Source organism: Arachis hypogaea, chromosome 13 (genome assembly GCF_003086295.3).
Source record: "Arachis hypogaea cultivar Tifrunner chromosome 13, arahy.Tifrunner.gnm2.J5K5, whole genome shotgun sequence".
Classification (NCBI taxonomy): domain Eukaryota; kingdom Viridiplantae; phylum Streptophyta; class Magnoliopsida; order Fabales; family Fabaceae; genus Arachis; species Arachis hypogaea.
In genome coordinates, this window is record NC_092048.1 from 39,803,610 (window position 1) to 39,817,968 (window position 14,359).

The following is a 14,359-nucleotide window of genomic DNA, read 5'->3' on the forward strand; positions in this document are numbered from 1 at the left end:
CCTCGCCGTCGAACCCGTCCCGCTGCTGTCACCAATACTGACTAAGAGAGAGAGAGAGAGAGAGAGAGAGAGAGCTGCCACTGGAGCCGTTGTCGCGCCTTCGTCGCCGTTATTCGAATTTTAGATTTGAATAACAAATTGATAATCATTATGTTTTGAAAATAATTTTTAACTATAATATCTTCTTACATTAATTCTTAAAAAACCTCTACTAAGAACCCTTTCGAGGACGATGTTCTCACTCCCCTACAGACTTTCTTTTCAGGAAACGGACGAAGAAGCTTATGAAGAATTTTTAAGTTTAGCTTATGCGATATGGATGTATTAATTCAGTTATTATTTATTCTTTTCTCCCCATTAATATTATAATTATGTAAAAGGGATAGGAGTTGTATGATTTGTATGTATATAATATGTATAAGTTACTTGAGTAAGGAGTTTTGTTTATGTATATGCTTGTTTTTTTTATTGTAAAAGTATTTTTTCCCGATTTTTCAAATAAAAAAGCGACACGGTTTCAAGTCAAGGGCTCATATTTTATTATTAAGTACATGAAGTCATCGTAATACCTCTTGCTATTAGAGTGGCGCATCTGGAAGCGTGATATTCTGATAGTGATGGTGTTACATTATGGTATCAAAGTAGTCTTTCCTATAGAGCCTGAGGAATGAACTGACTATGCTTCACTGCATACTCTGAGAGTCTGTCATGATTTATGACTTGTTCTGATAACAAGAGTTCGAGTTTTATATGCATGACTGTCTGATGATTAACGCTGTTAGTCTACCATTGCATACTTCATGGTATTAGGTCTGGCCAACTTAATACTAATGATTTATGTACATGGGAACACTAATGGGTTGTCATTGACGAAATAGAAGTAATATGTAATGAGAATTACGGGATTTGGGAGCGTTAGAAGTTATGGAGTTAGTTTCGGGTTGATGTATAATCTTTATTTGTGCCACGCGAACTTGTGCCATCTCTTTCTTCATTGTTTTCTTTGGAATTCTTTGTTTCGAATGTTTTCCAACCATACTTATTTTTTCTTGTATACCTTTGCTTGCCTGTGAATCTGATTGCTTACTTGACCCTTTTAAATATTCATCCTTGACAATGCCTATACTTCTATTCATAGATTCTATTTTCTTTAATTTAAGTTTAAACTTATTTTATTATAACAATTTTCGAGAACGAAAATTTTTATAAATGGGGTAGGATGTAAGATCTCGGATTTATAAAAATTAAATAAAAATTTATTTATAATTTATTATATTTAATTAAAATTATATTTTTAAAAAATTTTATATATCAATTAAGAAATTTCTTATATATGATTTAAAGTTTTAGTAATTGAATAATAATAAGAATTTTATATGCTTTAATTTGAATAATAGATTTTTAGCTCTATTTTATAATTAAAAAAAAACTAATATGATTATCTCAAAATATTGAATTAGAGTATTGAGTTGAAAATAATTTGTAAATTGATAATTAAATGATAATTGTATAAATATTACTATTGGATTCAAAATTAGTTTTTAATTACTATATTACCCTTTAATTTTATTAAAATTACTAAATTGCCCAAAATCTCCAACTTCATACACAAAACCCTAATCCCCAAATTGAACCCATTAATCCCTAGCCACCGCCTCACCACCGTCACACCCCATCTTTTCCATATACACACACGCGTAACACCATCCACACACACATATAACACCACTCACACACACACAAAGACGCTGAAGAAAGAAAGAGAAAAGAGAGAACGGGAAAGAGCAGAGGGAAGAAAGGGAGAACGAGAAGGAAGGAGAGAGGAGAAGGGAGGAAGAGCGTTGCCGCCGCGCCACCACGCCTCGCCGTCAAATCCGTCCCGCTGCTGCCACCAATACTGACGATGAGAGAGAGAGAGAGAGAGATATTGGGTAGAGAGAGAGAGAGCTTGTGAGGGAGCTGCCACTGGAGCCATTGTCGCGCCTTCGTCGCCGTTATTCGAATTTTAGATTTGAATAACAAATTGATAATCATTATGTTTTGAAAATAGTTTTTAATTAACTATAATAGCTTCTTACAATAATTCTTAAAAATCCTCTACTAAGAACCCTTTCGAGAACAATGTTCTCACTCTCCTATAGACTTTCTTTTCAGGAAACGGACGAAGAAGCTTATGAAAAATTTTTAAGTTTAGCTTATGCGATATGGATGTATTAGTTCAGTTATTATTTATTCTTCCCTCGCCATTAATTTTATAATTATGTAGGAGGGATAGGAGTTATATGATTTGTATGTATATAACATGTATAAGTCACTTGGGTAAGGAGTTTTGTTTATGTATATGCTTGTTTATTTTATTGTAAAAATATTTTTTCCGATTTTTCAATAAAAAAAAAAACAGTGACACAGTTTCAAGTCAAGAGCTCATATTTTATTATTAAGTACATGAAGTCGTCGTAATACCTCTTATTATCAGAGTAACGCAGTAGAAAGCGTGACATTCTAATAGTGAGGGTATTACATATTGTATGCTTACATAAGTTTTTTAAAAATAAAATGACATTATCAAAATATAAATAGCAATCTTTATTTTATATATATATGTCACAAACAGATTAATAAATAAATTATGTTAGTCATATATTCTACAAATAATTTAAATATTAAAACAATTTTAAATTTTGAAATAGTACTAAATTGTTTATTTATATTATTTTTATTATTTTTTAATGAATATAAATCTTTTAAAATAAAAAAAATTAATAAAATAATAGAGAGAGAATTTAATCATCATTAGATTTATTTTTATTATACATAAATTCTACTATTTTAATTTAAGAAGAGGAATGTTTAAAAATAATCAGAATTTATTATTTTTAATCATTAATATTTAAAAGGGTTAAGTACTGAAATCGTCCCTAAGGTCTGGGGTCAAAATCAAAATCGTCTCCGACCTTTTTTCGTTATTAAAATCATCCTCAACATTCAAAAACGTTTTAAAATCATCCTTTTTACCAATTTTATTTTTTTTATTACCAAACTACCCCTCATTAAAAAAATTATAAAATAAAATAAATATAATTATAAAATAAAATAAATAAAAAATAAATAAAAAAGAAAGTAAAGAAAGGATAGAGATACAGAGAACGGGGGGTGGGGTGTGAAGAGAAAGAAAGAAAGGGGGGGGGAGAAAAAGGGGGCAGGGGGGAGGGGGAAGGGAAGGGCACCACCGCACCACCGCCGCACCATCGCACCGCCTTGTCGCCGCCTTGCCGCCCTGCACCACCACTTTCTTCTTCTTCTTCTTCTTCTTCTTCTTCTTCTTCTTCTTCTTCTTCTTCTTCTATTCATGGAACGTGAGAAGCAGATGAATAATCATCTCCTCGCCGCCGCCACCGGTCTTCATTACCGCCGCCGCTCTGCTTCTCGGGGAAAGGGGGAAGGGAACGCGAAGGGAGAAGAGGGGGGAGGGAGGGTTTCGGGAAGAAGAGGGGGAAGGGGAACTCTCCTCGCCACCGCCACTGGTCTTCATTACTCTCTTCGCTGCCGCCGCCGCTCTGCTCCTCAGGGAAAGGGGGAAGGGAACGCGAAGGGAGAAGAGGGGGGAGGGAGGGTTTCGGGAAGAAGAGGGGGAAGGGTTTCGGGAACGCGAAGGGTTTCACGGACGCCGCCGCTCTTCGCTGCCGCCGCCACCGCTGCTCCTCGCCGGTTTCTGGTTTCTGATTTCTTGTGGTTTCTGGTTTCTTGTGGTTTCTGGTTTCTGATTTGTTGTGGTTTCTTGTGGTTTCTGGTTTCTTGTTATTCTGATGATGATGATGATGATGATGATGATGATGATGATGACCATGATGATAATGGTGGTGGTGGTGGTGGGTTCTTGTTCATCCTGTACTTCTTTTTTAAAATTTTTTAATTATGTTGTTGTTAATTTTGGATCTGAAATTATAGTTAATGATTGATGAATTGTTTAATTTAAAATTTTTGTTGATTTGATTTTGATTGTTGCTGTTGGTGTTGCTGGATTGTTGGTGGTTATGGTGTAGCGATGGTGGTGATGATGATAATGCAGAGGGTTGATGATAATACAGAGGTTAGTGGTGAAGGGGGAGAAACTTTTTAATTTTTGTATAAGGGCAAAATTGTCCGAAAAATTTTATTTATGGACAAAAGGACGATTTTATAACATTTTGTAACGTTGGGGATGATTTTAATAACAAAAAAAGGGTGGGGACGATTTTGATTTTCACCCCAGACCTTAGGGACGATTTCAGTACTTAACCCTATTTAAAAATATAAAAACGTTTAGTATAATAGTCTTGGTACACCTGGCTCCGATGAAATTTCACTTTCAAGCTACTCCTTTTACGTCCAAAAAGTCTTGAATCATGGGTTTCATTTCAGCACTATGCCATCGATCTTGTTTAACCAAACATGAATCTATCGCTCTCTTATCTTCTCCTCCTAGAATTTTCAAATGAACACGCTTATCACTAATCACTTTAGTCTACACAATATATAATATTATATATGCTTTAGATTTTTTTTTCCACAGTATCTCCCCAATCTAACATGTGAAAAATTAATTTGTCATTAAAAATTTTATTTAAGAATTTATCATTAGTCGTAATTAGTTATTTTATACATAAAATAGAATTTAAATTCTTAATACTTATTTAAATAGACTAATAAACTAACTACTAATCCAATTCAATTTATTTATATACGTTAGTTATTTAAATGAATAAAATTTAAACGGTATGGACTAAAGAAATTTTAAGTAAATAAAACTTTTAACGATTTTTCTATAAAATATTATGTAGTAGCCCGCCGCTTCCAAGAAAAGTCTAGCCAAAGTCCAAGTCCAAATTTTTCGCGTGATTAATTTGTTGTTTTCCTCTATTCCCTGAAAGTGAAACAACTAAGAAACTCTCTTTATTAGCTTCTCCGAGTCATTATTATTTATTAATAAGAGCTCCTCAACAGTAATAATAACTAATAAGAGCTCCTCCATCTCCATAAGACCATAACCTTGTTTCATTCTCTGCATAGAATCATGAGTAACACCATTCTTGTTTTCTTTTTCTTCTTCTTTATAACTCTGCAGCAATCCTACTCTGAAAACAATGACACCTCATACTCCATTTGCAGCAAACCATTCAGCTGCGGAACACGCATCACCAACGCATCGTACCCTTTCTGGGGAGGGAACAGACCCCAGTTTTGTGGAACCAATGGTTTCAAACTCACCTGCACCAACAACACTACTTCACTTCAAATTGGTTTGCAAAAGTTCCATGTACTTGCCATAAACCAAACTCAGAGTACCATGAGACTCGTCAGAACAGACTTTGTCTATGATCGCTGTTCTTCCAACCTCACCAACACTTCTCTCAATGGAAGTCCCTTTCATTTTCTCCCAAACACTCTTCACAATATCACTATATTCTACGATTGTCCATCTGGGAGTCATTACACCAACAATTTTACGTGCCAGAATGATAGCAGCAAACGTGGTTTCTATGCTGTCAATGGAACTCAGGCTCAGCAGTTTCGGAACTGTGGGGTTAGTGTTCAAGTGCAAGTTTCAGGTTCTGTAGGGAATAATCTCAAGGGAGCATTGGATGAAGGGTTTGATGTTCAGTATGATGCAGACTTGTCTTCAAAGTGCAAAACATGCACGGAATCTGGAGGAGTATGTGGCACCAATAACGAAACTGATTCCTCTCAGTTTTCATGTTATTGCCCCACTGGAACTCATGCTTCTGCTTGTTCTTCTCATAAAAGTATGTTCTCTTTTAATTTTCTCTTGCAAATTTACCATTTAAGTTTATCTAAGTTTGGATGAATTAGCAATGAGTTCACTTATCGGCTTAAATAAGTATTAGAAATTTAAATAATTCTGTCTTATATATGGATTATAAAACAATTTATTAACCATCATAAATTCTTAAATAAAATTCAGATTCATGACAAATTAGTACATAACTTATTTGATTGAAAATATTGTAAAAATTAAAAAAAATAAACATTTATCTAAACTCTACAACACAAATGTATAATTATCTTGATTTTTTATAATAATTAGTCTTAAGGGACTTCTCAATTAGCCTTTGGATTAAGTTCAAATGTGTGAAGAGGAATGCAATGGGATCGGAGTTATGCCAATCGTAGTCCAAAAACAACAGAAAGAGAGTCAAAATTCATCTAACAATAATAATAAATAAAATCCAATTACCAAATGGTCTTTTTATTCCCTATATTATAATCTTATACCAAAAGCTAAAAGCAGAAGAGCACCATCACTACTAGTATCGAAAAACCAACTATGACTAATTTTCTTGTGTTCACATTGACTTAGGTGTCTAACCTCTCTACTGTACTAAATAAATTAATATAGCATGTGTGTCATGAGAACAGAGATGGATTTGGTTACATATAAATGGGATCTCCAATTCTCCATTGCAATGATTGCTCCTTAAGATACTCTTAAATTATAGCACATACCTTTTTTCTAGCGTATTAAAATTGACTTAAAGACGTTCCCACCTAACAATGCCCCTATTTTCCGTGTTTATAAAAATGCATACTCTCTGCAGCTGTGAAATAATAAATCTGATGGGATAAACATTGCCAATTAGCTTAATTAGTGAAAGAGATATTAAAATAATAAAGATGATTGACATTGTCACATAGGAACAAATTTAACATGTCTAAATTGTCACCTAGTTCCCCACAGTTGTTGACTTGTCACTACCTTTCTCCGTAATTTAATGCATCCTACATGATGCTGTGGTGTGACGGATACTATCAGCAGATATCGTGTAACGCATGCTTTATTTAGCATTGAATATTTCTTTTTAAGGAAAGTAGCTGTAACATTCTCTACTTTTTTTATATCTAAAGTTGTAAAACTCAAAAAGTGAAATATTTTCCCATTTGACAATCACTTCTCCACACTACTCATCTAATTATGATTAATTTTCCCCCCTCTTGGCAGGTAGTTCGAAGCACAAAGTCTTGAAGCTAGTTTTAGGTACAAGTTTTTTCAAATAAATTTGTTACCTAATAATATGAATCAAGTTTGGAATTAGATTTGCTGATGCTGAATTGTACTGACAGGTTTCCTAGGAACTGGAATTGGACTACCTCTGATTGCTGTGATCATATGCCGCAATAAAGCTAAGGTGTGGAAGTTCATAAAGAATCAATTAGGATTGATGAATAAGCATGATCGAAATATAGAAGCCTTTCTAGAAAGCCAAGGTCCACTTGGTATAAAAAGATATAATTTCTCTGACGTGAAGAAAATGACCAACTCCTTCAAAGTCAAACTCGGAGAAGGAGGTTATGGTTCTGTTTACAAGGGAAAATTACCCAATGGTTCCTCTGTGGCTGTAAAGATGCTCAATGACTCCAAAAGGAATAACGGCGAAGAATTCGTCAATGAAGTTGCCAGCATTAGCAAAACATCTCATGTTAATGTTGTCACTCTTGTCGGATTTTGCCTCGAAGGAAGCAGAAAAGCTCTCGTCTATGAATTCATGCCTAATGGTTCTCTCGAAAAATTTGTTCACAAAAAGGCCGATCAAAGCACTCCGGCCCTGAGTTGGGACAAGTTGTACCAGATTGCAATCGGAATAGCTAAAGGATTGGAGTACTTGCACAAAGGATGCAACACTAAGATTGTGCATTTTGATATTAAGCCTCATAATATTCTTTTGGACGAAAATTATCGTCCAAAAATATCAGATTTTGGACTAGCTAAACTCGGCACAAAGGATGAGAGCATTATGTCAATGTCATATGCTAGAGGCACAGTTGGATATGTGGCTCCGGAGATGTGCAACAAGAGTTTCGGAGGTGTATCTCATAAATCTGATGTTTATAGCTACGGAATGATGCTGCTAGAAATGGTTGGAGGGCAGAAGAATGCGAATGTTGAAGCGAGTCGCTCGAGCGAGATATACTTTCCACAATTGGTGATTTACAAGAAGCTTGAGGTTGGGAGTGATTTGGGGCTTGATGGGGTGATGAGCACAGAAGAAAATGAGTTGGCGAAGAAAATGATTATGGTGGGTTTGTGGTGCATTCAGACAATTCCCTCTCAAAGACCAACCATAAGCAGAGTGATTGACATGTTGGAAGGTAGCATGGAGTCTATGGAAATGCCACCAAAACCAACTATGTCATCTCCTCCAAGATCCGCAACAGACTTTTCCACTGCATCATTGTCAGGGGATAGTTGTTGATAAATCCAACGTTTCTGTGCTGCACAAGTTGCATGTTCAATGTTTCCAACAACAAAAGATGTTGCTAATAAAACTAAAAGCTACAGGTTTTCTTGGTGTGCCTTTGATTCTGTATATCATGTAGTATACAGAATAATAGAATGAGATGCTTATTTTGTAGTACTCATTTGTACCTGAAAATCTTATAAATATGTACGTTATATTTAGATGATGGAGTTGAAAATGGTTGAGTGTAGATCAATCAAACTTTGTTTTATCTTTACATTTTTAGAGTATCCCATTGCAAATGTTTCAAACAAACCTTGTCAATGCCGTTCATAATGAAATTGATTGAATACAAAGATCCTATGGAGCAGTGGATGATTCCGTTTCTTGGTCACATCAGACAATCCGGTATTTGTTTTAGGATCGACCATTTCGCATTTTCTCGTCATTTTCTTTTGAGCGTGAGAAGTGAAATTGAATCCTATAATTTATCTACACAATAATGAGTATAATAATATCACTAAGAGAAAAAGGTTACAAGCTCTCAGAACAACCATAAAATGATAACACTCTTTTAAGGATGGAGTTACCATAATTGCATAATTCATCTTAAAATATACGTCGATTAATGAATAATATTGTCTCATAATGTAACCAATTATTCTAAAGTATTAAGCTCTGCATGCACAAGAACAAGAGCTGAATTTCGAAGCTCACAATTTTAGCTGAATATAATTACGGACGAACAACATCAAAGCATAACATGATTCAAACACACCAATTTTTCATAATAAAAAATGTTAGGAGGTCAATATTTTTTATTAATATTAGTTAATTCTTTATTTTTATACTATTAAAATTTAAGATTTAAGATTTAAAATTTTGTATACAAATTATTTTTATTGGCTATATATAAATTTTATTAATCATGCAATATTATTCTTCTCACAATATTATTTTCAATGGATCACGTTTTTTTAAAATAAAAAGATTAATAAAGTAAGAAATAAGTGTTTAATCATTCTTCAATTAAAATAGTAAATCTTACAAATAATAGAAATTATAAATTTAATCATAATTATTTTTTATTTTATCACTTTAATATATTATTTTTAATTTTAGGGGATTCAAATTCAGGCCTGTGAGTATCCATCATGGGTCATGGCCTTTCAGTACTAATTAGCAAGATACCCTCACATCGAGTGAGCAAAATAAATGAAGACAATGATAATGTAAAGGTAATACGTAGCTAGGATCTTATTTAGTGTGAAAAATAAAGGAGCATTTATTAACGGAGGGAAATAATGATCTTAAAAAGAAAAATGAAGAGCCCTAAAGGTTAGTTTTGTGGTTAGTTTTGCAAAAATATTAACGAGATTCAAAAATTGATAATTCAGCTCAATCTGATATTACTAATTCTATTGGGATATAAAGCAAAAAATATAAACTAGATATAGATGGAACTCTATAAAAAATACGCTGAATAACATCGGATTTATAGTCGGATTTATCGTCAGATTTAGTGATGGACGTTATCGACAAATTTAGCGGCAGATTTTTGGACGATTATGAGTAAAAATTCGTCATTCGAATAAGTTACCGTCAGATTTAAAATTCTACCGCTAAATCCGACGATAAATAGAGGCACGAAAATTAATTTTATTAGCGCCGAATTTATCGTCAGATTTTACGAGATCTTCCATCTAAAAATTCTGACAGTAACAAGATTTAGTGAAATGCGTCATTTAGGCAATGACGAATACTTACCGTAGATTTTTCTGTCGATAAATCCGACGGTAAATTTGGGATAAAATTCAAATGTGAAGCCCTTCTCCCTCACTTCTGCAAACTCTCTCTCTCTCTTCTCTTCTTCTCTCTCTCGTCTCTCTCTCATCTCTCTCCCTCTGGTCTTTGAATTGAAGAAGGTTGCGCCACCACCACCTGGAGCTGCCGGTAAGCCACATTGTCGTTGCAGATTAGCACATCCTCATCACTGCTGCTGGAGTCTCCGTGGAAAGCCTCCGTCGTGCCGCCGCTGTTGGTGTCCCTTGCCGTCAATTGGATATCGTCGCCTTGTCGCTATCATCGTGGTTGGTCCACCGCGCCAAGGTAAGGTTGTTGTCTATTTTTTTCTTTTGGTTGTTTGTTATGTTACTAAACCCTAACTCCACCACTATAGGTTTCACTGTTGCTTCCTATCACCACCACGCTTTCACTATTCTGCAGCCACTATCAGAGATAATTTTTCTATAATTTTTGTATTTTTTAGATTTTTTTATTTGTTTAGGATTTTGTTAGGTATTTTATTGAATTATTGATTAATTTTTTTAATAAAGTGTGTGATTAGGGTTTGTTATATTAATTTAGTATAATTAGAAATTAAATAATGTTAGCTTAGGTAGGGTGTAATTTAAGCCATTAGGGTTTACTTTGAGTTGATGGTGTTTTGGGTGATTGTTAATTTTCTGAGTTTATTGTTGTTTGAGTTAATTATTTTCTGAGTTAATAATTGTTGATTGTTTGTAATTTTCTGAGTTAATTTTAGCTTATTAATTTTTTAAGTTAATTATTGACTTATTGTTGATTGTTGTTAATTTTCTGATTTTATTATTGTCTAAGTTAATTATTTTCTGAATTAATTTCACTGAGTTGATTGTTGTTATTTTACTAAGTTTGTTGCAATTTATTCATTTGAATATATGAACTTTAATTTGCTTGTTTAATTATAATTTGTATGTTGATTATGTTTATAGTTTGCAATTGAAGGTGTACAGCTTGTTATTCCAGAAAATGTGCTTGTAGACAGTAGGTTTATGATGTAAAACTTTCAACTAGGTTTATAAGTTGCTAAAATTGTATAAGCTTAAATAGATATACCATTTGAGAGACATATACATATGTATGTTAGTAAATTACTTGAAATCTTAAATAGATATACTATTTGTATAATTAATTTTTTTCAATATTTTATTGTCTAGAGAATTTCAACTATACAATTTACTTAGCCATCATGAGGTATCTTATTTTTCATATCGAACCTTATGTAAGTTCATCTTTTCTGGATTTAGAGTATATGTACTTTTTTTCGTACACGAGTAATTATTATTTTTTTTCTTTATTCTTAAATTTTGATGTGTGAACTTATTTGTGGACTTTTAACGGAAAATTATAGACAAATTATTATAAAAAATTATAAAATTTTGAATTTTGTTAGTTTGAAAATTATTGAATTTAAACATTTAAAATTATATATTGAATTTTTAAACAACTTTTTTTTAACAAAAATAAAATTTAAGATTACCATCGAATTTATCAGGAGATAAATCCAATAGTAACAAGCTCTAAAATTTTGCCAATTAAAAGTTAATATTTGTCGCTAAATTTGTCGAAAATTATTAGTGACAAACAAAAAATTTCGCTAATAAATAATTACCGATAAAATTTATACCATTAAATTTATTTCAATAGTAAATATATTATTAGCAAATTTTTTAAATAATTCTACCGATAAATCTAACGGTAGTGAACATATTTTTTTTAGTGGAATCTATTTTATGTATTAAGCTAATCTAATGCGTACATATGAATCTATTTTATAGGTACTTTCAATTTAAACTAACAAGTGATATATGATTAAGGTCTACATTCAATTATTACTTTTGCCCTTTTAGTTTTGTAGATTATTAATTTTTTGATAGCTTTTCCTTCACGCACTATTGATGGCTCCTATTTTCTGCATTTGCCTTTCTATACCTTTTTTATTTGTATTCTTTTAAAAATGTTATTACTATATAGTAATACTCAATGATCAAGTTGTGTTTAACAATTGCAAAAATTAACGACGTTATTATGTTATGTTGTATTTATGTATTATGTATTATACACTTTTTGTTATATACATACATGTCTCTTTGTCTAATTTTGGCCATTTCTAAGAGTAGCTATAGGTAGTATATAATAGGATTAAGTTTCATCCTAATTTTATTCGAAAATTTAAATCTCTGACCCACCTTACTCTTCTCAAGTCAATTCTATTAGATCTGACACTAGAAAAATTTTTTTCGAAAATAATATTTAATTCTTGAACAATTTTGAGATATAAAAATTATTTATGTATTATTAAAGTTAGACTAATGTAAACAAAGAAAAATAAGTTTTTTACAAACCAAATAGATATATCTGAGATAATAATTAAGAAATAACTAATATTAAAGATTTTTTCATACATTTCTAAATATTTTTGGGTAGATAACATTTTTTTTGTCAGTGTTTTTATCATAAGCAATTAAAATTTTTAATTCTTTTTTATTAGTGACTCTTGAGATGGTAACATATAGTTTACCGTGTGTGAAGACAAATTTTTTAATAATAATCTGACGTTGTCTAATAATTGTTTTTGGCTTTTGTTTATGGTTATTGCATAAGATAGCATAAGAAGGAATTATCTCCTTTGGAATATAAATGGTAGCCTGACATCAGTTGGTGTGAGTGTCATTTTAAGAATAAAGACCTTATCGAGACAGTTGTTGGAATTTAATAATCTTGCCTCGATAACTTTATCTCCAAGTCTTGTAATTATCAATCTAGTACCATTGCAAAGCCCTAAAGAGTTATTAATATTTCTAATTAGCATAACAAGGCAACCAATCTTTAACTTCAATTCATGATTTGGAACCTCAGAACATTTAATTGTCGCTAAAAACTCTAGTGTGTGCCTTCAATTTCATTTCTACCTCCTTCAAACAAACATTTATTGGAACTAATATAAGTCTTGCGTTCATTGTAGTTGAGTTCGGTCATGTAATCATTCACCTCATCTTTAATTTCAAATGACCTTGGTTATCCATGCCAGAAATATAATTAGAATAGATTGCTTCAACCATTGCTTGAATTGGATCATTATAATAGGTGATAAGGAATTCATGAGATATACTAATCAAATTGCTCTCGTTCCCTACTCCTTCCGATATTCCATTGCCGACCTGAAGAATCCATTCACCAAATTGCTTCAAATCTTGTATGCCACTATCTGCAGCCATGGATTGCAGTCGCATATTTATAGTCAACTTTAGTATTTCACAATGTTGCCATAAATATGACGAATTCAAAGACGCATTTATAATATCTTGTCTTGTTTCCTTTGGAATCACTGGCAAGATTTGCCTGAAATCTCCACTGAAGACTATTGTTTTCCCTCCGAATGGCAACTGTGGGCTTTCATTATCTTTGCACTTCATCAAATCTTTCATGGTCTTATCTAGCGCTTCGAAGCAAAATTTTCTCATCATAGGATTTCGTCCCAGATTATTAGCTTTGCTTTTACAATTAACTCTGCCAATGGACTTTCCTGCTTGATATTGCAAGTAGAGAATTCATCTGGGGTTAATAGTATGGCAAATCTAGCATGTGCAGTCCGACCTCCAGGTAACAATAGAGAGGCAATGCTGCTAGATGCAATAGTTAGGACTATTTGTCCTTTTGATCTCAGTGCTAAAGCTAAAGTTTTTCAAAGAAAAATCTTTCTTGTACCTCCATGGCCATAAAAAAAAAGAACACACGTCCATGTTAACTTTTTGTAGCGTTCATGATCTTATCATATACTCTCCTTTGCTATATTGTTAATTTGGAGAGGCATTCAATGTGTTGCCTTTCTAATTCAACATTATCATAATTTAACTCATCAAAGATCATCTTGTTTCATGTACTAAGATGGTTGGTATCCTTTGATGGAAATTGTAAGGTCGGATAATTCGGCAAGCTTTTTGCATTACTGTTCAAGATTTGTTCAATCTCAATCAATGTTAGGTCCTTTAATTCTTCATCGCTGATCACCAAATCTAAAATGTTGACAAAGTAAAAATATTATTTTCTGTAATTATGGAAAATATATGGTAGATGAAAGAATTACTATGAAAACATATAAGCAACATTTTAAAGATAGAAATTTAATAGAAGGTTGTTCATTGCAGTTGTTTGCTTACCAGATAGGCCAAACATGGCTCTGTGATTATGCAAAATTCCATCACATAATTTCATGGCAGTTTCTTCCCATACAGCTTCAAGTCGCACCATTGAGTTAGATCACAATAGAGTCACAAACAATTTTTGCAAATAATGACCTGAGC

At 32.6% G+C, this 14,359-nt stretch overlaps 1 protein-coding gene across 1 annotated transcript; it reads left to right on the forward strand.

Moving 5' to 3' along the window:
• The first annotated feature begins 4,911 nt into the window (after window positions 1-4,911).
• LOC112738174 (LEAF RUST 10 DISEASE-RESISTANCE LOCUS RECEPTOR-LIKE PROTEIN KINASE-like 2.4) lies at window positions 4,912-8,628 on the forward strand. The gene is made up of 3 exons (XM_025788504.3): window positions 4,912-5,783; window positions 6,998-7,033; window positions 7,120-8,628. The coding sequence occupies exons 1-3, from the start codon at window positions 5,054-5,056 to the stop codon at window positions 8,247-8,249; spliced, it is 1,896 nt and encodes a 631-aa protein (XP_025644289.1). The 5' UTR covers window positions 4,912-5,053; the 3' UTR covers window positions 8,250-8,628.
• The last annotated feature ends 5,731 nt before the right edge of the window (window positions 8,629-14,359 follow it).